General features: G+C 40.2%; 1 protein-coding gene across 1 annotated transcript in view; it reads left to right on the forward strand.

Moving 5' to 3' along the window:
* cdkal1 (CDK5 regulatory subunit associated protein 1-like 1) overlaps positions 1-24888 on the forward strand; it is a 200245-nt gene that overhangs the window by 127981 nt on the left and 47376 nt on the right. Inside the window, exons 11-12 of the mRNA XM_072394633.1 lie at positions 13525-13705; positions 23733-23795. Of these exons, the coding sequence (XP_072250734.1) occupies positions 13525-13705; positions 23733-23795 (244 nt within the window). The remainder of the gene's footprint in view (positions 1-13524; positions 13706-23732; positions 23796-24888) is intronic.

Below are 24888 nucleotides of genomic sequence, written 5' to 3' on the forward strand. Positions count from 1 at the left end.
CACTCTCTGTACGTGGGTTTTTAGGTTAAGGCCTGGATCAAAGCTCCCAACAGGTCCCTCACAGTGGAGGCTTTGAACATATCCTCCGGCAGGCCTGATCCTAATGCCTATTTGTACATATGGTGGGCCATAGGACCACAAATCTGTTTGATCTTTCAGGCTGTTCTCGCCAGAGCCCCATAGGCTAAGGCTCTCCTCCAGATCCTTGTGAGCTGACTCAGCCTCCAGGTCTGCTCTGGAAGGGTACACTGGTTTCCCTCCTCTGGGCAAGGTGCTGCAGCTCCTTCCTCGTGATTCATTAGGGTTTGATATTCGCTCTTAGTGTAAGCTATTTACTCTCTATATAATTTTGCTTTTATACTTATATGCACAAGCCACAACGGTCTAATAGTAACTTAAGTGTGATGTTCTCATATGTCATCGAGCTTGGACTGTGTGTCTGTGTGCGTTGTGAGTCAGTCTCACAGCTCACTGATGTTGTTACCTGAAGCATATCAACTCACAGGAAGCATTTTTCCTTTTTTCTTTCTTTGCTTCAGGGAAACTTGTGGTATTGTGTGTTTCTCCTCTTTGTAACAGGCTTTAAAGCAACATGCAGGTGCCAGTAAGACCGGTAACTACACTAGAAACTCCCTTTCTCCTGCCCCCCCCACTACTTGTCAGTCGATCTATTGACAGTCCTGACTCCTGGTATTTTACACTGACATGATGTGAGGAAACAGTTGAAGCTTTCCCCCATGTCTTTTAGTGATTCATTCCCATGCTAGGATCATGACATTCTTCCAGTATAAGGCATAATCCCACCGTTCGTTGCTTTACCATTTGACCCAATTCTCTTTTTATACATATAACTTCCACAAAAGTCACTCCATCCCTGTACACTGAGTAAAATTGCATTAAATGTACTTTCCTTTGAGTAACATAATCACTTCATTTCGGTTGTTGTAACAGAATTGTTTTCTGCCGTGAATAATTCTAACAATCGCCAGAATAATAATTAAAATCGTAATGGTTAAATTGTTCTCGTCTGCCTATACAGACATATTTTCTCTGCTTCTATCAATTAAAATCACATAATGAAGTGCAGTTTTTCTATGGTGATGTTTGGTGGAAATCCTGTTACGGTGGAATAAGGCTGTTACCGGCTGTGTGAACGTGGCCACGGGATTTTGCACAGTTGTTTCATAGTTTGCCATAATATCTGGACAGATTCTCCCAGAACTGCTCTTGAGGATTTAGCCCGTTTGAACCACGGGGGCCCAAGATGAAACGGCTGGAAAAGAATAGTTACGTGACGTGCGTCGGGGGATTGGTTATATGTGTGTGTGTGTGTGTGTGTGTGTGTGTGTGCAGGGGAGCAGAATCTTGCAGTATTGGTGTTTAACTTTAGGGTTTGTCGGGTTTAGTAAGAGAGCACAGGGAGTTGTAAGCCATCGTGTTACCAGGCAGGGATTAATGATTGGGTACGGTTGGGCATTGAGTGGCACTCAGACCTTCTTGGGTTTTCCACAGGGTTACACGTTCCTGACCTCTAAAAAGCCTTTTCATCTCAGAGCATCGACGTCCTTGTTCCATGAAGACACACGTATTTGCTTGTGTCTCAGCTATACTTACTCTGTCTAACCTTCAATATATACTTATCTTTTATATTTATTTTTACGCATAACAACAATGATACATTTAGGCAGAAATGAGAGCGCTTTATTATTCCTCGTTTTCCCTGCTAGGGAATAAGGAATTCAATTAGTGATGAATGTTAGTATTGCTAGCAGCCGACTGGTACGGTGACCCTTGACCTATAATTGGCACAAAGATGCTTGACCTTATAACATGACCAATGGGGGATCCAAGCATTCCTGCTTAAGCTTGGTTAAGCATTGGGTTACAACCCTTGTCTACCTCCCAATACCTCGCTGCTTTGGGTTTAACCCATTTAAATGCCATTTTTCTTCTTCTTCTTGTGTTTTATTGGCTTGTGTTCACCTTGAATGCGACATTGTTTGTATTTTTGTTGCTGACCTGTAGCGTCAGCGAGGCGTAAAATCAATCCAACGTTCTGCATGTCTGTCTTGTTTTCATCATTCTACCCCTTACTTGAGAGGAGCAGCGCGGCTTAACAAACCCGAGCCTGCTGAGACGAGGGACACTTTTTTGTTTCTGTCTCGGCTTTTACAAAAAGATTTCAGATCGTAGTCGTGTAGAAAAGGTGTCGTCAGACTGTTGGAATTAATTTGTCATGTGATCTGGAATTACTCTGATCGACTGGCGCCTGCATTTATTTGTTTGCCTGTTTGAAAGAGATGAAAGCATTTAGATTAAAAAAATAAATAAAAATCCTCAACAATAATTGAGAAAAATGTCTACAGTGATATAACCTTTTTCATGGTTACATCACTGTAGACGGATACAATAAATGTTTTTTTTTAGACTCAGGCGCTGCGTCTGCTGATATAATATGTTGATGATAAACTTTGTGTGTCTTTTTTAGTGTAGCGCCAGTTTCTTGTTAAACAAATGCCTCCAAGGCAGTTGTGTTTGTGTCTCGTCTGTGTGTGTGTGTGTGTGTGTGTGTGTGTGTGTGTGTTCATGTATTAGTCATCGCCATTAGTCAAGAGGAGTGACAGGCTTATATCAAACCTCCCTGGGTTACGGCAGGACACATGCATCAGTGGCGTGACTGCACAGTGCGTGTGTGGAGACAGTCTCTTCCTCTGTTTGTTGTTGAAGATACCTTTATTGGTTTTGCACACAATCGCTCACACACTTTAGGGTTTAAGGTATCGGCCGAGGCTAATGTTTCACTTGAATGCTGGGCGGGAGGGGAACCGTGTCCTAAAGGCAATGGAGAGAAAAAAAGAAAATGAGAAAAGAAAAACAGAAGAGCCTGGTGAAAGGAGGTGAGGGGAAGAAGGGAGGACAAGAAAGGCGGGAGGAGAGCGGTGGACGACACCAGTTTACCGCAACAACCCGACACACTGGCGGGACTCGTCAACATTCCTCCCCTCCACTCCCCTCCCCTCTCCTTTCCCTCCAGCTGATGATTCAGCAAGTAAAGTAAATGAAGCACTGGGTTTGCGTGTTTGTTTTGACTCCCAGCGTTTGATTTGAAACTCCTGTTTAGCCAATGGAAAAGCACAACAACACAGTTTAGTCATCGCCTGGGATGCTTTAATCTCACCAGTCAGCGGCTCCTCATCAGGGCCCAATATTCCCCGTCCATATTTTCAACAAGTGCGTGGTTGGCACAGTGAACTCACGTCTGAACCAAAAACCGAAAGTTGGTGCTTTGAGACATAGCAGGGTTGAATAATTGCGATTGTAGCTCCATTTGTTTGGTTGTGTCGCCTGTTGGTTTGTGTAAAGAAGCAATTTAATCGAGGAGTGTTTGAGGGGAAAGAGCCTTCCTGCCTTCATACCTGGCGATGTGTGTCAATAAGTCGAGCGTTGTGAATTGGCTCAGATTGAACAACAGGAAACAAGCAGAGACGACTCATTAACTCCACAACAAGCTGAAACTGAGGTGTGTGTTGATGTGTGTGCGCAAGAGCCAGCATGTGGATAATGACTCTTGGCAATTCCTAGCACATTGTTGTCTTATTGACACTTCCTCTGGATTAAAGCTTATTTCCTTTCCTTAAACCAGACACACATCAGATACAAACAGCTCCACTATAATTACTGGAGTTACGGTTTTCCTTCATTAAATTGTGTTCATGTATTATTAAGCCTCTCAGAGCACATCGCCTCTCCTTCTTCCTGTCTTTTAAAAGAATAAAGACGAAGGAACAGGAGGTTAGTGCGTGTATGCATGCAGGGGATGTGGACTATTTGCACTGGTGTGTGTGTGTGCTTCTTTAAAATGTTCACACAGCTTCGAAACTCAGTGCTCCACAGTGTACTCTAAGGTGACCCAACCTGAGCCATAGTCACACACTCTGGGAGAATTATTTAAAGGGAACAAGGTGCTTTATTTCATTTAAAATTTCTCCTGACCCCACTTATTGCAAATTAAAAATAAAAAAAAATGTTTTTCAAAGGTGATGTCACTCACTTTGCTTGTATATGTATGTATGTATATGTGGGTCAAACCTTATAGAGATGGTGGATCAATATTGTCCTTAGCTAAGTCATTGTAGTTTATCATTGTAATTTTTTATCAATTAAATCCTTTGATGTAGTTAATCCTCATGAGACTGAAGGTTATCTGCCTTCCTGAAAGACTGTTTGGGTTATCGCAGTTTCCTCACTCATTACACATTCTGTGTATTTGCCTAAAGGATACAGTGGTATTTGTTTTCCTTTTTTCCCCTCAAACAGATGTATTTGTACACTGGTATGGGAAAGTACTTTGAACAATTTCCCACCTAAAAAAAAAAAAAGTACAGGGAGTACAAACTGATACAGTAAGAACGGATTTACCTTAAGAAACGAGTTCATTAGTTTACTGAGTTTGGCTGTTCTGCCTCTGATTTTAAGACTTCCATTAGACTGAGGTTTTGTTTTATTATTTGTGTGCGTTACAAACGTATTCAAATTTAGCTCCAAGACTCAAACCGTTAAAAAGCATATCCTGTCACATCCACACTCAGACATACCATAAGATTAGACTTAAGGCTGTGTTACGGTCTTTCCAATGTAGCTTTGGAGACTGGCAGTCTGACCACTTGAGACATCAGATGCGTGTATAGCTGATCTGAGCGGACACCGGGAAGCTTGAGAGTAAAGTCAGCTATAACAGAGAGGAGGAGACAGAGCTGAAGGGAAAATCTTGTTCAAGATAATCCTATAGATGCTAAAAGGAAACATACATCTATGTAAAACATACAAGGGCGCCTGACCTGGCCTTTCTGAGACTTTCGTAAGATTCAAAGCAGACATCTTTGGAGCTCTGTTTTTTTCCTGATGATATTCTATTGTAACGTTTCCATTTTCAGCAGAGGGTGACTTTAAGAATCCCTCTCCCACCTTACCTGACACTGGATTAGGCAGTTTTATGTGTATTTTTCTGTTTTTTTTTTGGTTTTTTTTGTAACACTCAAAGCCAAATCACACAATAACTGACTCACTATGTGGATGTTAAAAAGGACCCAGTATTTGTCACCAGCTCAGGTTTTACAATTAGAACTTAACTGTGTCCACCTATTAATATCTCCCTCGAGAGTCTGCTTGTAAATTAATTTCCATGTTTCTATGTTGGAGTATCACAACTTTGACCTGAAGCTGAGCCTCTCAGTCCGTCTCTTTGTGGTCAGTCCAATGAACACTTTTAATTTAACTTTTTTTCCTTTACATGAAGCAGTGCTATCAATGCTTGACGCTCACAGATTTACCTCACATGCTCTCACACAAGGCCAGCTGACACCTTAGCACATCCAGGAGCTCAGTTTTATTTCACTGTCTGGCTCAACCTTCAGTCCATCTCATATCACATATCTCTTGCTTAGTATTTGACTCACCCTGCCTTCCAGAGCTTATTTTCAACTCACGCAGCGTCACTCAGTCGATGATCTAAAATCTGTTTGTGTGAGATTTTGGCTGCACATTCGAGCTTCAGTTTGTTTTTTAACTTAGCTGTTGGGTAACACTTATTCCAGCCTCAGCAAGCCCTGCTCTGTTGCCACATCAAAGTTCATATGCTTCTAAATCCCTGCACACTGTCGTCACATGCTGTTACCATGGAAAGACTTGAGTGATACTCTGTTTCCACACTGAAGAATGAACTCAAGCCATTTACCTTTAAGGATGAATTTCAATAGGAGTCATTCGTATAAGGTTAATTCTTGGACTCCAATCCTGTTAAGGTGGATGATAAGAGTTATTCTAATGCTGTGGCTGATAGAAGTCAGAAGTCATAAATGGATGCGTCTCGGTGTCTCGCGTTCAGACAACTGCACACAGACCTGAATACCCTTTTATTTTAGTGCTTTCAGAAGGCAGACACGAGTCTTTAATAAACCAGATGCCATTTCTTTTTTAAATTAGAAAATGAAGCAGAGTTGCATCCATTTCATTGTAAAGATGTGTGCGATATTTCTGTTAACCTTGACATTAAGCTCGCGGTGAAGTGAAATACAAAGACATCTTATTATATCAAGTATCAGAATCTTTGCTGCCAGTACTGAAGCGGTCGCCCTGTTGACTCTCGCAAACTCTTTCCAGTGTGGCTCATTTGGAAACATCATAAGCACCACTATTGTCAAGGAGGTTTATTCTCTTCTCAGGAAAATGCCACTTTGTGCTGTTCTTCAGCTCTTCTGATTATTAGCTTAATGACTCATAAAACGAGGAGTTCGTTAAGAATAATTAAATCCAACCGGAGCATTAGTCAAAGCTTCATTCTAGATAATCTGATTTTTTTTATATTTACTACTGCTGTCAAATTGAGAAGTGGCAACCATTATCGCTCAGTGTGTGACTTTTTTTTACATTTCACTTATTAGTTTTGCAAAAGTGAAAACAAGTCACGTGTTTGTGTGAGAAGAACAACTGCAGCGGTCAGACAAGAGGGGAGGAAGGAGGGTTTTGTAGAGCAAAAAATATGTTTTGTGAAAGAAAAAAGATCAATAAAAAACAGGTAAAACTAGAATAGCTTCACAGCTAAGATTACCCATCGCCAACTCATTTTTAAAGTACCGTGTGTATTCTGTCACCTTTAGGCAAAGGTTCAGCAGACAATAAGCTCCGAAAACGAGCTTCCTTGTCTGAGTAGTGAAGAACTAACAGCCTTTAGATACGAAACATTTTCGGTTTTGATAATTGCCATCCTAACATTTACCTTAGTCTTTCCTTCAACCTCCATCAATAGGTTTTTATGGAGAGTTCTTTCTCACTTTGAAAATGTCACTTTCAATTACTGAACTTTTTAGCATTTTGGAACATTAACTCTCTGACTCTGTGCAAAAAGTCAGCGGTCACCTGCTTCAGCAACACCGTTATATATGCCATTAGTGATGTTTGCAACTTTCTGTGGGTGAGCTGCCTTATGAAAGGAGCACCGAAAGCCTACATTGGAGCCACCGTTCATTTGATTTAGGATTTAGGTGAGGCTTTTATATCCAGCATTTGTCAGGTGTCTTGATGTTCTTCATATCTGCGCAGGTCAGAACAGTTTGATGTAGTGATGAATCACATGCTGCTGGTATGTCAGTGAAGGTTAGATTAAATTGAAATGAAGTGCAAAGGGACAGTCCATTTAACGCCTGGCCAGACAGTCACAAGTCTGAAGTCATTGCACCGCTGCCCTCTTCAAGCCTTTATATGCACATGTGTGGGTGTTCATGTGTATAACATGCCTGTGAGTGTGTGTGGATGGATTTGTGGTGTCTGTGCTCTTATTACTCCTAGCTCAGACTAATGAAACGTGCACGTGTGTGTTCTCATTACCCTTCTCCAAGGCTAATGACGTATGTGTGTGCCAGCCTGCGAAAGTGTGTGTGTTAAATTGAACTGCAGTTCTGCTCTGCTGTGTTCAGGCTGTTTCATTAAATGATAAAGTTTAATGATGACTCCGCTGGGATCATTATTTACTTGGCTCTCCGTTCATCCTACAGCAACCACCTCAATCTTTACAAATGACCTGCTCCGTGGATAGATAGGGATTATTTTGCACTGTGGGTTTGAAGATGAATGCCTTGTTATTCACTTAACGGAGCTCCAGTAAATCCAGCACGCTTATACAATCCATACACTCCTATACCCAACATCAGATGTTTGCCTACTGTGATTTCACAACATTCCCTTTATAAACAAATAAAGTATTCTTCTGGATATTCAAAAAGAATCTCTCCTTTCTCAAGTAAACGATAAATCAACACCATTAAGGGAGGAGGGCCACGATAGAATATCAGAATCGGACTGACGGCCATGGCTCAGTGCACTCAGTAAAGGCCTGCCCACTAATGTGTTGGTGAAATGTGAAAGGATTCACTTGAGTTTAAGGGAGAAAATCATTTCAAACTCAACCATTTTAGACCCTCAAGCTTGGCTAAGAGAAAGGCAGATTATGGGAAAGAATGAGCAAAAGATGAAGTCTTTCTGACAGTTTGACAGTTCCTGCCGGCCAACTGAAGCCATCACCTGTCTCACTCCATCACCTCCGTACCTTCAAACACACCGCAGTTATCTTTCACATCATTTACATATTTTATGTCTTTGAATGACTTATCAGAAAATTGCAAGAATGCATCTGCCAGTTTGACCCCGTGGGAGAGATTAGATTTTTATCACCGGGACCTAGAGGCAGTGGCGACGACACCTGATGCAACCAGGCTCTTAGCTCATGGTAGCTGCTATTGAGAAATCCAGCCTTTTTTTTTTTGTTGCCACTATTGAAGTTTGCTTTGAGGTCATAATAAGAAGCAGTGCTTCCTTGTACAGCTTTTATCATTCTGAAATACTTCTGTTCTTTGCTCAGCCACCTGACACCTCCTTAACTGGTACTGACAGTCCCCTACTTCATCTTAGATGGTGACAGTGAGTGAAGTAAGTGAGTGATAACCAGGCAGGCAGCTTTTTCTCTGTCCTTTTCTATAAATTGAGCTACTACATGACAGAGCTATTACCTACAGCTGCCACAGCTAAATCAGACACTTAGGAGTTTAAGTGATTACCTGCACCCCTCACAAGTGTCCTTATTATCGTCCCTTTCTTACAATCCATTTGTCTCCTCTGTCATGGAAGATCAATTCTATTAGATGTACAGTAGTGTATATAAAACCTGATATAACGGTGGTATTGTCTGTTTGGTTAGCCAGCATGACAATGAAGTACATTCACAAAAAAAAATGTAAAAAAAAAGAGCTCAAAGAACAAGCGATGCAAATCAACTCTGAACGTAACTTAATTCTACTTTTCTTTTCTGAAGAGAAGCAGCACGGTCACAGCAGAAGACACTTTGTGCTATTGCTCGTTTCACATGTGCAACTATGATGTTTTCACCACAGCAACATGTAAAAGACCTCAGAAAATTGTACCACTTGTTTGAAAAGGTAAAATATATCTTTTATTTTTAAAAGAAATTCTCCTCACACGAGAATCGATGGTGTCGAATCCCGACTTAGCTCTCACACTATGTGCCAGACTGCTGTGATCTCCAGCTAGTGTTTCTCTCTCTTCCTCATATAAAATTAGACATTATAGCAGTGCTGTCAGACAACACACTTCTTTTTTTTTTATTTGGGACTCGAGGTTCCCTCAAGCCAAAAGCTTTCCAAACTTTTTACATTTAACAACAGATCTCCCAAAGCACTTTTTTTTTTTCCCTTCACATTTTGATCTCCCCCCCGTCTCATTGCCACGTCTCCTCCCTTCAACTGTCCAACTCCTACGCCGCTGCAGCCCGAGTGTGCCACACATTATCATTTCAGAGAAACTCCTCACAGCGCACACACTGAATCACAGATGGCGTCTTTCTGACACATAAATAGGTAAATATTTACCTTCCCGGATTTTATTCTTTCATCCTTTCTCACCGCGGCTTCCTCTCCACACCTCCACACCACCCTCAGTTTTTTTTCTCTTTCTTTTTTTCCCCTTGTTGTCATTTCTCAGGGTTTTCTTGTCCCAGTAGTCTCACCTTAGTCTTATCACGAGAGCCCGCTCGTAGGTGTCTGTTGTGCAAACATGCTTGCAGACACGTGCGCGTCTCTTGAATAAATGATGGAGAGGCTGGCTGTGGGTTCGATAGAAACTCAAACACACGTGGATTGAAAGTGGTAGCACCTTGGTAAACAAAGAGTTTGTAATAACAAGGGCAATGGTGTGTTTTATGAAGCTCATAGGAACTGATTATATGTGCATATGTGGAGTTTTTTTGTGATTTTTACTCCCCTCGTCCAAATCGTAACTCATCTCGACATAGAACTGTGGCTTAAAGAGGCTTCTGTCCTCAGCGATGTGGTCTCTTTGCCTCACAGTCTTTTGATTTAAGGTTTTTAGCAATGCCTTTCATTCAGAAGTAGCTGCAGGACTCTTGGTATTAGTCAGGAGTGTGACGACCGATAGCAACTGAGGAAAATGGATCTTCACCCCCCCCCCCCCCAACCCCTTTCTCTCTTTGGATACAGATGTGGCAAATTAAAACTCCCGAACCCTCGACCTCTACAGCAACGGCCTCTTGTGGCTCTATTCCCTTCAGAGGGAAGGGATCACGGCAAAAAAAGTTGTTCTGCTGAACTTCATCTCGAGAAGAAACACTTCTCTCCATGACCACGCTGGGCCCCATCCACGCTTTAGACTGATGAGTGTGAAAATGATGTCAGACCATATGAGATAGATTAATCCTGCCTTAGTCCCACGGTGGGGGGAAATCACCAGAAGCAACAGGATAGCAAAAAGTCTAAGGGAAATGGAAAAGCAAGTAACAAGGAACGGACGCGAGCTGCAGGAAAAATCCAATAACAGAAACAGTTGTTATCCGTCATATGAATGATCTGCGTGTGTTTTTGCCCAGAGACAGTTGAGCAGGAACTTCTTGATGTTTAGAATGAATACAAATTGTTATTTAAGCTAATCCTGTGTCTTAATGTTGTTTTTCTTCCTCTTCAGTTTAACGCTCACTACCACAATTTAAATTGTAACTAGGCCTTCTCATTTCATTACAGCATATTTGCCACTTATTCTTTACAAGTTTTATGTCAGAAGACACCATTTTGATCTATTATTCTAATCAAGACTGAACATGAACTCTTCACCCATGCCTGAACGTGCTTGATCATATGTCCTCTGATAGATCCTGTTCTATTTTGGGATCTCCTTTGCACACACCAAAGCCTTTTCCCTAGCTTCTGTTTTCGTTTTTTTTTTTGGTTCCGGTACATTGGATCCAGGTAACTTCAATTATTAGTTATATAAGTCATTTATCTTTCAAAAACATTTTTCCCACATGATATGAATCTGCTCTGCTAACACTGAGCAGGAATTTGCAGTATCAGCAGCACTAAAAACTGCGTAATACGTCAACTTATCTTCGAATATGAACAAGGTTCATGCATTCCAGTTGCTTTATTATAAAAATGACGAGCTTGTCTAGAAAAAAAGATTTTTAAAAAAGCATCGTTCTTTAAATCGTGTTTATTCCAGGTTAGCGAAACAAGCCTAACAAGTTTTGAGGTTTTTCTTGAATGGCTCATGTCTGCATCAGTTTAATTGAAAGCAAGTTGAGTTGAAATGTAATCTGTAGTCTTCTCTATTTTTCCTCCCTTCTGTATCTGTTTCTCACACTCTTTTTTGAGTTGAACAATAACAAGATACATTTCTTCTCTCTTGTTTTTAACAAGGAGAGTTTCACAGGGGTTCTTATTCATTAGTATCACACATCACACCTCTATCACCCTTAGATCAGGGAGAAGCAGAGCTGTCAAAATGACAGAATGTGTGCGTGTGTGTGTGATCACGTGCGCGTTTTGTTTTTTTCCTTTAGATTCCCTGCCTCCACCTTAGAAATATCTACAAAAGTCAATTCACACGTCTCTCCCTCCATGCTCATTTTCACAGCCTTCTCGCTCTTTGTATTATTTTGCAACCCTGGCTTGAATTGTAGTGTTTTTTCTTTTTTTTTCCAGCAGTTTTCTCACTTTTAAGCACTCCCACAAGAAAGAAGGACATACTGACCAGAGGACATTAACATATTAGATGTACCAGCCTTGTCACTAATTTTATCCACCATCTATCCCACTACCATTAAGAAAAAAAAAGATTTGTTGGCAAGAGCTTTAAGTTGCAGTAATGAATGTATTTGACTTGTAAGATTAGATTAGATTTGTGACATATTGTTCACAGATTGTCTGGTATTTGGCCTCAGAACTGAGCCGACTTTGATTCTAAGTTTTTCTACCTGTGACTTATAATATGGATGCTCTGATACTGTTGAGGCTTCAAAATACAAATATTTTCTCAATATAAACCCTCTCCCAGGATACTTAACTCGATTAATTCTTACAAGAGCCTGCAGGCGGCAAATAAACATTTGTTTATTTATTAAGATTAAAGAGAGAAAAAAACATTTGTCCCATGTTGAATACTTTTGGGGCGGGGGGGTCGGCACAACTGCTTGAGGGCGTTCTAATTTATGTATATCTTTATTATGACCACTCAGTGAAGGTTTTTTTTTTTTTTTTTGAAGGATTTATGTAGTTTCACTTTCCCACAAAGTAGATGTCAGATGCCTTGAAAGGTCAAGGATGGCTGTGCCTGCAAGCCGCTGGTTAATATTAATGATCCTGAACCAATTGGAATTCATCAATAGGTCAGAGGTTATCATGGGGTTGCAGATGCAGGAAGTTAATGTGATTAAAAATGCATCACGCTGTCAATGATTGAGAAGATGTCTCTCCCACTTTTCCCTTCATGTCTCCGTGGCGATGTTTTTCTACCTGTGGTCATCTTGCATATGCTCAAACGTGTGTTTGTTGCATTTTTTTAATCTCGAGAGAGAGTTTATATTGATTTTCAACAGGAAGATCATTTCTTGTTTTTTTTCTCTGTGGTCTTTATTTCTTGTTTCTGTTGCACTTTTGAGGGTAATTTCTAATCAAAAAGAAAACAGACAATAGAGAATGGGTGAATAGACAAATACCCAAATTAGTGACCATCTTTCAGTTATCAGTAAACATCCTTGCTCTTCTTGCTGAATGGTTGCCATGTAAACCATTACGTTAAGATGCTGCTGTGCCCCTCCTATCTCACTGCATCTAAAGCTTTTATAGAAAGTCTGTAATCAATGGCTTGGCTTGCCTGAATTGAGAATCATTTCCAATTATGTCCATAATAGATACAATTTCCAGTCTGACTTTACTGAGAAAAAGGCAGCAAAGAACTACATCCTCAAAACCTGAGGGCTTGTCAAAAACGATTTGGAGCCCTCTTCTCACAACAATGTAGTTTCTTAAATAATTGCCATGTTGCTAATTGAGCACTATATGGTTTTCAACACTGGCTATAGTTGTCATAGATGATGAAAGATGCCGAGCTTCATCATTGAAACCCTGCGGCAACATGTCCAAAAGGTGTCTGTTTTTCAGAAGGTCAAGTATGTCCTCCAGAGGTGCATTTTCTGACAGGTAGTGATGCCTTTTACTTTGGAGCCTTTTCCCCCCCAAAAAACTAGCCATTCAACTGCTGCCAATGCAAACAACATACTTGGAAGAAAAATCAATGCAGTTCTTTCAATACTTTCCTACCGGCAACTATTAATCCACTGAGCTATCCAGTCAATAATCAGTAGCTAGTTATTTGCAGCAGAAGTTGCTAATCAGGTTTTGATTGGACGAATGTGTCCAATTATAAGGCATTGGCTGTGGTGCCTCAAGAAGTTTTGAAATCTTTACTAAAAACTGGGAAATGTCTGTGAACAAGCTTCCCCGGTGTTTTATCTGATCCTATTCATCTCTTCTAACAATGTTAAACATTATATTAAATCCTCGTAAAGAGAAGGCAAGTTCCAAAAGTTACATAGTCATTTGTTTTGTGCAATTATGCACAAAGACTTTATTAAATTGCCTTAAAGTGTGTATGTTTCTCTTTTAGGGTACCTGGTGTTACAATTGCTACAGATATAATCTGCGGTTTTCCTGGTGAGACTGAGGAAGACTTCCAAGAGACAGTTGAGTTGGTGAAATGTTATCGATTCCCCAGTCTCTTCATCAACCAGTTCTACCCCAGACCCGGTACACCTGCTGCTAAGATGGAGCAAGTACCAGCCCACGTGGTGAGTTTGGACAGGAAACGGTCATTAAATGCTGTTATAACATGTCCACATTGCTGTGCATTGTTCTTTTCTGTGTGAATTCTTATTTATCCAGGTTTCGACATGATTTGTTTAAGGTATACACAAGTCAGTCTGGTTTGGGAGATTAACTAGAGAGGAACAGCGATGGGTTAACAAGGAGATCCAAATGATGTGTTAAAAGTTCTAGTTGTAATCCAGTTACATAAAAAAATTAGCTTTAATTTCTGAATCAGTTATTTCAGTGGGTAAACATGGCCTTTATACTTTGGAAACTGCAGCATCCATCTGCCGTCCCAGGTCCTAATGTGTTGGGACTGCAGATGGCTGCCAGTCACATCATCAGTTTTCTCTAGCTGCAGGTTTAAGAGAAATCTTTTGAGTTACTATGAGTTCATCATTTTTCTTAACTCTCCTTGCCTCTGCACTCTTCAACTGTCATGTATTGCGACATCTCTTTCAAGTGGCGTTTCAATTCTTAGAAAAATGTTTACCAAGAGGTTTGAGATGATTGTTTGGCAGCACTGAAATTTTCCCGGTGGACCGAACATGGAGTGCAAATGCCTGCAATATTTGGCCTTGGTTTATTGCATAGTTTACCCCACCAGCTACCTGGTAATAGCTCTGTAGAATCACAGAATGTGTGAATAGATCAGTTAATTCTCTGGAGGTTTCACTGTGAGCGAGTATGTGCTGGTAACACCTTCTTTGTCATACTCTATCCTGCATGTCTGTATATTGCTCTCCACTTATTGAGTGATATTGTAGACATGTGTACAGTAACCACCGATTGGTAATTTCATCTGTGTTCTACCTGTGAACTGGGAGTCAAAACCACTTGTACAAAAATGGTCATTTAGGAAAAAAATTGGATTTTTAAAAAAAATTATAAACGGATTAATAGGTTCATGTCAGAAAAGGGACTTTGGTCTGTCATATTATTGAATGCACGGCCAACAACGGGTTTAGTTCATAGTGAAACTCTTCGAGACCAAAGAGTTAGTCAGGACAAATGTTCTGTCTTGTTTTTGCAAGAGTGTCAATTAACAGGCCAAATCCAGAAGATTACAAAGAGGCGCAGATTTGACTCTGAAGAAGGAAAAAAAAATGTTTTACTGTGAGACATTAGGTTTCTTTCTTGAAACATGAGATTATTAAGATATATCAAAAGCTTTAATCTTTTATTTCTCAGTTTCTCAACAAACTGTAAACATGAAAACAGAAAACAAAACTGTAAAGCTAAAGCTTTTATTTTTCACTATTGTCTCGGGACGTCATTTCACGGTAAAAACACACGTTTCATCAGGTCACAGTGTGTTAACAATGCATGAGCGAGCAAGTACAAGCTAAACATACAGACATATTACACATCTGTGCATAGAGTGTAAGTTCACACACACACACACACATCAGAGGTTGACAGATATCCGGAGACTCACACATATAGAGCACGTGTTAAGAAAAAAATGCAAAGTTGTTCACGATACTTACCACATGAACGCAGCACTACAGTGGAATGAACAGACTGTGATTAGATCATCTTCTACTACTCCTGCCAACATGCTCATAAACTAATGAGTTTTACTATTACAGTATTTCTAGAAATGAACAGCTTTCTAAAACATTGTATTATTGGATTGATTGTTGTTGAGAAGTGACTTTAGTAGGATAACTGCACACTGAGGCACTTATGCATTGTTTGGTGTTTCACTTGAACCTCTTCTTGCTATCTGTATAATTACCATCTGCAAATGCTACATAGCTGTATAATGCTATCTAGCTTTTTTTCTCTCCACATTATTCTCCTGCCAAATGAGAAAAAATATTGGCTGGAGAAGCTATACATATTCACAAAGGTGTGTAAGATAGAGTCAGAAAGCAACTCAGTCTTAACATATTACCATCAGCAGTACCTGTGTTTTATTCAATTTATTTATTTATTTCTTCCTCACTATCGTAATTAGATTAAATCAGAAAGTAAATAAACCCATAAACATACAGAACAAATAATGTTCTTTTTAGGCCGTATATTCCGATATAGGGCCAAAGATCTCCTTGTTTCCAATTTGGCTCCACAGAGAATTCATTAGCAGAAAGATTATCACCCCCCCCCCCCCCTCCACTCGATAACTTAAAGCAGAAACATTTTCAGTTATCTTTTACCACTTTCTTTCCTTAACGTCTTTCCACTTATTCCTTATTCCACTGTATTACGTAACCTGTTTCCAAAGATGTTCAATAATATCGTGCAACGCTCTGCAGAGCGTCTTGCATTATTCAAGCATTATTCACAACGCACATGCTGCTTGTGTTTCAGATTTACTTCCCTGACCTTTTTATTTCTGTCGTTTAACCTCCTCCAAATGCTGTAGCCTGCACTGTATATCTGCTCTTGCATCTGTGCTCCCTCACTCTTTACCATCAAAGTGTTGACACATCTCTTTCAAGTAGTGTCTTCATAAGTCATTCTCTTTTTCCCCTCCTCTCTCTTTCCTGTCTTGAATCTCAGAGGAGAAGTGGAGTATGTCTTGGAGGAATCATTCCCCAGACGGCCACATTGCTGCTTCCCTTCTTCCCCTCTTTACCCCCTCTTCTTTTCTGTTTTCCATCATTCTCACTGACTTTTATTGCTACCGTTTGCATGTCAGCACAAATCTTTCCAAGACTTCCTCCGTCAGCCTCTTGCATATAACTTAGTTTTTTAAGACCTGTAATTGTTAGATCACCTTTTTTCCCCCCATTACATATTAATTTGCCTTTGTAACGAGATTTACGAGTGCGCATGGACTCATTTAGTAAGCACTGTGAAGTCATTCCAAATGATCTGAAATGCACGGGCAACAAAACATCTAATTATGAATATATTTGTGCTTTATGGAGAACAATAAAAGGTTAGAGTGTCAGAATAATATTTTTAATGCTTCCTGTTCCCCGTACACCTGCCTGAGCAGGTTAAAGTGCCACACAACTTCACTTCATCAGTCAGCATGCACCTGTTTTTCCACACACACATGGACACGCAGAGAGTGGTGGCAGCTAGGTGACGTCTAACCCATGTAGGGTCAGTCATTAATAAAGTGCACCAGATGGTTTGTCTGGAACACAACTGTGTTGAATAGCCACAGGAGGGATGGATTGAGAACTATAAGGAATAAACGAGAGGCCCGAGACGGAAAGAGAGGACGAAAAGGAGGGAGGATAAAAAAAAAAGGATGCAGCTAAGACGGATGGAGATAATAAGGAAGGACAAAAAGAGATGTGTCTATAATGGGGGATTTAGTGGTGCCCTTAACCTTCGACAGGTTGCAGGTTCTGTTGTGATGTTCTGCAGTTTGAGTTTGTATGAGACTCAGATTTGACAGTTTATTATGGTTTTAAAAAGAAAAGGTTTTTAAAAAGTGACAGATGATCAGATCGAGCAACTGAAACTGTATTTTTTTTTCTTTTTTTAACTTGTTGGTTGCACACAGACATAAAGAGAAAATCCTAAGTTCCCTTTGCCTTGATTTGTGAGAAGTGATATTTCCCTTTAACTATTTCTCCTGCACTCACAAAAACATTAGGTCTGGTCAAATGTTCTGTTTAACTTTGGAAAGGTTCCTGAGTGCAGTGGGCCTAAAGTATCTTAGAGGCAGCCATGATAAGAGCTGCTTAAAAACTCTAAATGCTCAGGGAAGAAGTCTCTCAATTTCCTTAAGTACTCTCTTTAGCTTTGGAAACACTGTATCGCTCTTTAGGAAAAGGAGATAATTTTCTCTCTGCAACTATCAAAGCAACTCCTGATTATTTTTTCATATAGTCAACATAGTATCTGGGAGTTATGAGATATTAGGACAGGAGAGTGACTGCGAGCAGCAAATGTGAAGAACCTGCGATAACCATGCTAATTTTTGTGACACGTTATTTCATGAGTAATTTATATCATAAAGCCTCTGTGTCACCTTTTTAAAATTGCATTTGACAAAGTACTTAATGTGCTTTTTGTAGAGTCTTTTTTTAAATTTTTGTAGAGCATGGCTGTCCTTTTTCTAAGCACTTGCATACTTTTTCCACTATTTTCTCTTAACCTGGTGACATTTTTAACTATATCCAAAGAAAGTGCTTCGGAAATGCCTCCATTTGGTCACTTTTTATGATTAGACTGCACCCGAAACACATTAAAGAAAGGAAATTCTTAGTGGGTTACTTCATTCAAAATATTATGTTAATGTCTTTGTTTTGCTTTAGGAACATGCCACAGAATACTTTCAACACAGCACTGTGGATATATAAGAGTTATTCCACTGCGATGAACTGCCTTGTTTTTCATAATTGAGAAGTTTGCAACTTCAGACGCGTGGCTGGTGACAGAAAATCCTTCTATATTACTGCGAGAATATGCTGTTGTCTGTGATTGGTGATATTGGTATTATAAATCTGATAACAGCTAGAAATATAAAACTCTTTCAGCTGCAGCAAAACCATCACAAAACCCGTTTGACAAGCGAAAACACACAAGCGTTTAGCCAATGAGAGTCAATGAGAGGAAAATAACTAGATGAATAAAACACGAGCATCCACCTGCTATGAAGTCCAGGTGTTTTGTGGTGTTTGTAGGTCTGACGTATTACCTGCTATAATAAATGATTTATGAGAAAAATGCTGGATGTATGGGAGAGTAGACGCAGATGGGGGGAAAAAAATAAAAGAAGGAGAGACCACAGGGATGGAGGAAGAGAAAAGGGAGCGTGTTGAGAATAAAGGGATGTGAGCGTTATTAGCTTGGATCTCCATAATCATCCCCAAGTGACTAGAATTTAGCTTTGATAAATGGACTTGGTGAATGGCGGCTGTGTGTGTGTACGTGTCTTTTTTTTTTTTAACTTGTAAGGATGCATTCAGAAGGAGCAGCTGCAGGAGGGAAAGAGAGAGAAAAAAAAGAATAAGTGATAGAGTGGGAGATTAGCTGCTCTAGCGGGACAGTGTTTTTAATTTCCCCAGGTTGTAATTGGTTAAGAACTCCATTACCCATGAGGCACCAGTGCAGCAGCTGTCAAAGTTAAACAGCTGGCCAGCCACTAGTAGCCCCATCTTCTTCCGTCACAATAATTTATCTACGCCCGACCAGGCAAACAAACGCATGAACACACACACACACACACACACACACAACTTTCTTCATGCTTTTTCCTTTCCGTCTGCATTCGAGACAAAACTCCTTCACACGTATCAGGAGAGACAATAAAAGGCAGTCTAACAGGTATTGAGGTTGAGTTAATGGTTAAGTTGCAGTCTCGTGCCTCTAAGGCTCGCACTTGATTAATGAGCACCGACTCCACTAATAATGGAAGTGATGGCACGTTGTATTTGAGGGATCACAAGTTTTGCTTGAACCTCTGAAATGATTTCGCCCTCTCTTCTACATCAGTGCGCTGTTCATTAAAGAAAGAGTTTTAAATAGCTGCAGCGGCTGACTGCGACACGGTGTGAAAACTAAATATCTCCAGTAGTTATTTAATTGATGCTTAAGAGTGTTAACAAAGCATACAGCAGAATGAGTGTTTTTAACACCAACCTGTAAACGCACACATACATAGATTCCTGTGTGTGTGTGTGTGTGTGTATTTGTGTATGCATCTGTCCAAAAGCCAGTTCAGCATCTGTCTGGCATCCTTTTATGTCCGAAAGCTTTTACCACTGATTAAAAGCAAGTCTGAGAACGACTCTTTCACAGTCACAGTCCTGCTTTCTTCTTCCTTTTTTTTTTAGTTTTTATTTTGATCAAAGCCTTCTTATGTCTTTTCTCCTCTGCCATGATTTCCATAGCTGTTTTTCTTTTCCTTTCAGTTTAATTACCGGCGTTAACCAGCGCTGAGGTGATATCCTTACTGTGAATACCAAGTTATGTTCTTCTTACAGTTAGACAAAAATCCATAGAGAGCGGTGCAGGATGTAGTGCCTTAAAGTCACTTCTCAGGGGAGACTGTACCCACCCAGCTTCAGAGAACAGGCCTTTCATACGCAGACAGGGAAAGAAATTGCTGCCATTCTTCCTGCTATAAGTGAGAGTGTACTGCTGTGATGATTTTGAAGCTGAAGTTCTCATGAGCTAACATCTACTCAGAATGGAGGTCTCAGAGGAGGGAATTTTCATCTAATACAATTCAAGCCTCATGGACTTCATGTGCCTGTTTTGTGTATTTTAAGCAGCATCACTTTTACAACTTTTAGTACCGATCACCTTTTTCTCAGCCAAAGAACGTCTTCGTCGTTCCACGTTGTCGCATTCTTGGTGCTTTCCGAACAAAGTTCCGCTAGTTTGATCAAAAAATACCAACTGCAAGTCAGTGGAAATGAGCGAAAAGTCTGGAAAACCACACGCTCTGACCATCTTTGCCAAGTTAATGCCCAGCACTGAGCTGTCCAACAGGCCTGACACAGCCTATGATGGACTCAGCTGGAGGGTACACTGTGCAACCACTGTACATACATGATGTGGAACAAGTGAATGGCTGTCTTATGCAAAAGTGACAGAGTGTGAAATTTAGTATAGAGTGTAGTATTCAGCATTTACTCTCACCACTCTATTTTTCTTTTTTTTTTAGGTTTGAGTTGTTTTAAGATGGTGAAATGTGGCCTTTTTTAATTTTCTTTACCTTATTCTGAGTAGCTGTTAGCTAAGCTCCTCCATCAGTCTCATTTCCTGATTCTCCAAACTGAGTGAGTAACTGCTGTGAAAGGCTGGTTAGACACCAACTGCTCATAAGTGCTTGACTCAACCCTACAAAATAAGGAAATATCCCTTTGTTGTCAATTAACTTTCACATAGCTTACTGTTGTCACGGTAACTCCTTTTCAGCAGAGTGCAGGTATCGCTGTGTGAGTGGTTTTCACACTGCTTGGCTCTGTCGACACTGCTCCCTTTTTGGAATCTGCGTATGAATACAAGCGTCTGTATCCATGTAATGTCAATTCCCATTAGATGCGGCATCTGTCTCTGGCAACAACAACAGCTGGACATTGTGATGATAACCATTGTTCATCATCACCACGGTGACAGGTCCACAGACATGCCCATACAGTAGCTTTCCATTGCTGGATTGTCACCAGCATCACCTCGACACCATGCAAGATTAACTTCTCTAGCTGACTGACCAAACACACCCACACACACACACACACACACGTGCGAACTCAAGCATACACAAACAATAGAGTGTGTGCGCGACCTCTTGGATGGTTTTTATGCCATATATTTGCAAGTGGAAGCAGATTTTTAACGGAAATAGTGTGAAATTAGAGAGATGTTGATCAATTCTAAATTTTCAGTTTCAATTTCCTTTATCCGCTACTTTTTTGCACCACGTAAAAATTAAATTGTGTTTGACGCCTCCTCCAGTCAGTCCTCTAGTGTAACATAAAATGATAACTAAAGAAGGGCAGACTAACATTGACCTCACCGGAGGACAGTCTTACTGTCACAAAGTAAGAAACTTTACTAGTTTTAACATTGTTAACAATTCCAAATGTTGGGATGCTGTGCATGATGAAAAATTAAAAGAATGTAATTATTTGCTTATAATTTTTATTAACATTTTACACTGTTACCTTTTTGGAGGTAGGGTTGTGAAAATCACATTTCAAATAATCAGGTTTCTGCTATTACTCCGCAGCTCCTCCCACTTATCCATACATCCTCACTTCTGGCTCCAAAATGCCAAGATTGCTACAAACAAACGCCATACTTCATGCAGTTCACAAATCTGTGGCTGGCACAAAAGCAGCCACGTCTGTCCACTATTTACAGTCTACAGGTACAACTCCTTTATTTACAGCAAGAAGAGGTCAGCACGGTCAAATACCGATAATAAGGAAAATGATTTACTCTGTTTTTGATTTTTTTTATTTGAAGCAGCTTATGCAAACTGCAGTCATTCTGTTTGCCATCTTGGAGAACAATGGTGGCTGTGGTGCTACAATGGCACCATTCACATGCCATCAACTTAACTTCCCTTCAGCCTCAACGTATCTTCTCTATTTCACACTTACAGTTTGCTCTTTGATGAAAACAATAATGAAACTATTATCGGCGTTACTTTCATTCATTTAATTGTTGTTGACAGTTATGCAGACCTTGTTGATATGATCAACTGTCACAGATAAGTCCAAAGTTTCTTGTTTGTACTTTTAACACACAAGCGTGTGAACTGGCCCAGATATGCACTGTCCAAAGCACAAAAGAAGGTTATGTTAAGGTGAGACGGGAAGAATTAGCGGAGTCTGCAGTGTACTTCGTATTTGGAAGCACTTGGTTTGTATTTGTCATCATCATTGTGTGCACAGGTGTTAATACGTTTGTGTAGAAATGTATGTAGATGTGTGAGCACTAGTTTCACCGAATAAATTTCCCTCGTCTCCTGTTTGAGGCTGAAAAATCCATACCTGGAGAAACAGCAATCTTATAGAAGCAGTTAAAGATCTCAGATTGCAGAGTGATGGTGGGAGTGATGAAAGGGTGGTGGGGGAGAGGAGGATGGTGTGGAAGAGTAATGGTGGAGGTATTGCTCACGTTCTAGGTGCTTCAAGCTAAAAACAAGAAGAAGGAAGAGCAGAAAAACTGTGGAGGGACAAACCCATAAAGGGGAGGATGGCTGAGACAGTAGAGACTGAATGATTAGTGAGTTTTCCTCCTCTGGAGGAAACAAAGAGAACAAGAGATAGAGGGAGAGCACTGAGAGACACATGGAAAGAGGATTTGGAGATTGTAGAGAGCCCTCTGGCAACAGAAGAAAGAGGGAATCATGTGAAAACAAGAATGAGAGGATGGTAGAAGGACAAGGCCGATGATTACAGGATTGTGTGGATCAGAAGAGCCTTGAGTGAGCAGAGAACGAGTTAGAGATGGGCAGAAATGTACCGTATTGAAGCAAAAGAAAAAAGGTAAAGTGACACATAGATGGATAGAAACAGTACGGCTTAGAGCAACAAGCTGTTATCGGTTCAGTAAAACCTGGGCTTCAGAGAGAGAGAATGACTGTACAAATCAAAAGAGCAAAAAATCTCCACCTTCACACAGTTATACATTCGCATCTTAATTTCACACGTCATTCTGCCCCTTTTACTTGACTTCTCCTTCAGTGCCCTGTCTTTTTTTGTTAGTCTATCTTTGTGCTCTTGACTACACATGCTGTATGTCTTAATAGATCGAAGTTCATCAAGTTATCCGTCTTCACCTGTCCTTAGGCCGCATATGCCTGTCAAGCTATAATGATCTCTTTGTGGGAAAGCAGAGACACGGGTCATCTCTTCACTATGTACAGATCTTGGCCTAAGGACACAGAATCCATCCATACAAGCTCTGGCCAAGACCGAGGGAATGATATGTAAGGAGAAAAACAATGAATTTACACTCCCCTCAGCGACAGCGATATATTCATATATCTTCCCCCTTTAACCAGACATGGTCTAATCAGTAAGCTAATTAGCGCTCTCTGTAACTGAATCACCCTCATGTAACTGATTGCATTAACAACTGCCACACAGCAAACAGTCATGTCTCGCGCTCGTGCATCGCACTGCAAATTACGGACATGCCGAGTCGGAACTAGAAGAAAATACTTTCAGCCACAGCTGGAGAACAAATAAAAAGTATTCCCAGCGTTCAAAGCAAAGATTTAATGAAATACTTCAGGCACAGCTGTCAGCCATGGCAGGTTTTTTTTCTTAAGTCACCCATTAAGTTTGTGAGTGAAGCTGTACTGGAAGTCCATATGAATACCATATGTCTTCTTTTTTAATTTACGAGGGAACCAGAGGAGATGCTGAGAAGCCAGAAGTCAGATGACGAGCAAAAATGAAATGATGTGTAGCTAAGGTTCCAACCTGTACAACAAATGAAGGACGAGGAAATTGATAGATACTGTGTACGCTACCGTGCAGATAATCAAGTGCTCGCTTTTTTTGCTCTTTTTGATGTTACCACAGGTTTTGAAACTCACCATTGTCTTCTCTTTGTTTTCACTGTCTGCAGAAGAAGCAGAGGACTAAAGAGCTCTCACAACTCTTCCACTCCTACAACCCTTATGACCACAAGGTAAGATTTGTCCGTGTGTTCCTGCAGAACTCCGTCTTAGTTAGAAAATTAGTTTATCTCATCTTTCTGTTTTTTAACGATAAGAGCCGAGATTTGTCATCATTAACCCCTAGACCAGAAGCATTTGTTTAACATCAGGAAGTAGTTGTTAAAGGTCAGTACCATGATATTGTATTTTTGGCTATGGTGAGTTTCCTCAAGATGGACACCTCTTGACAACATTCAAGTGGATAATGACAGCTCAAGTGTTTGTTCCTGATTACATTGTGAAAGACTGAAGTCAGAGATGGATCTCATCAGTCTGTGCATGTACACTCCTACATGTGTCTGTGTGCGAGTTTGGATGTCATCAGGACAACATCTCCGGCAAGCTTAAGCTGATGAGACACTCTTGTGTGTAAAGACCCGATTGGGAGCTGCTTTCTTGTTTAAAGAAGTTGTGAAAGAGACCACTTCATATCATAAACAAAGACATAAACCGAGTTTTGCTGTATCAAGGGTAAAGTCGGGTATTTTTTACCGGCTGTATGTGTAATTTTGTCACAGAACATGTGTGCTGATAGGTGGGTGTGATGGAAAACCTTCTCGCAAGTGAGACGCCGTTCTTTGGCAAAGCTTTAGTGTTTCTTTGTATATTTTCTTTTTTTTTTTTTTCCTTTCTTTTCAGACTTTAGAGGCTAAGGTGCATTTGTTATTTGCTACACACTAATTCAAAGAATCTGAGTGAGATCACGTTTTCAGTTAGGTAGACATTCGCCTCCCACACACACACACACACACACACACACACACACACACACACACACACACACACACACACACGCATACGCATACGTGAGTCCTTTAGAATGCAGATTACACAAGATGTGAATTTAAAGTGTTAGTAAAGAATATCTTTATATATTAATAACACTTAAAAAAAAAAAAGATCTAAATCTCTTGATGTTTGTGACCATGTTTTTTTTTAGAGATATTGAGAAACTATGAGACGGTGAACTCCGTTGAACCTGCTTTACTAAGCTGCTCCGTCACACTGAAATCTTTATTTTTTATTTTTTGGTGAACATATCAATATGATGAATTTTTCGACTTG

This window comes from Leuresthes tenuis, unplaced genomic scaffold (genome assembly GCF_036924035.1).
Source record: "Leuresthes tenuis unplaced genomic scaffold, fLeuTen1.0.hap1 SCAF_10, whole genome shotgun sequence".
Taxonomy (NCBI): Eukaryota; Metazoa; Chordata; class Actinopteri; order Atheriniformes; family Atherinopsidae; genus Leuresthes; species Leuresthes tenuis.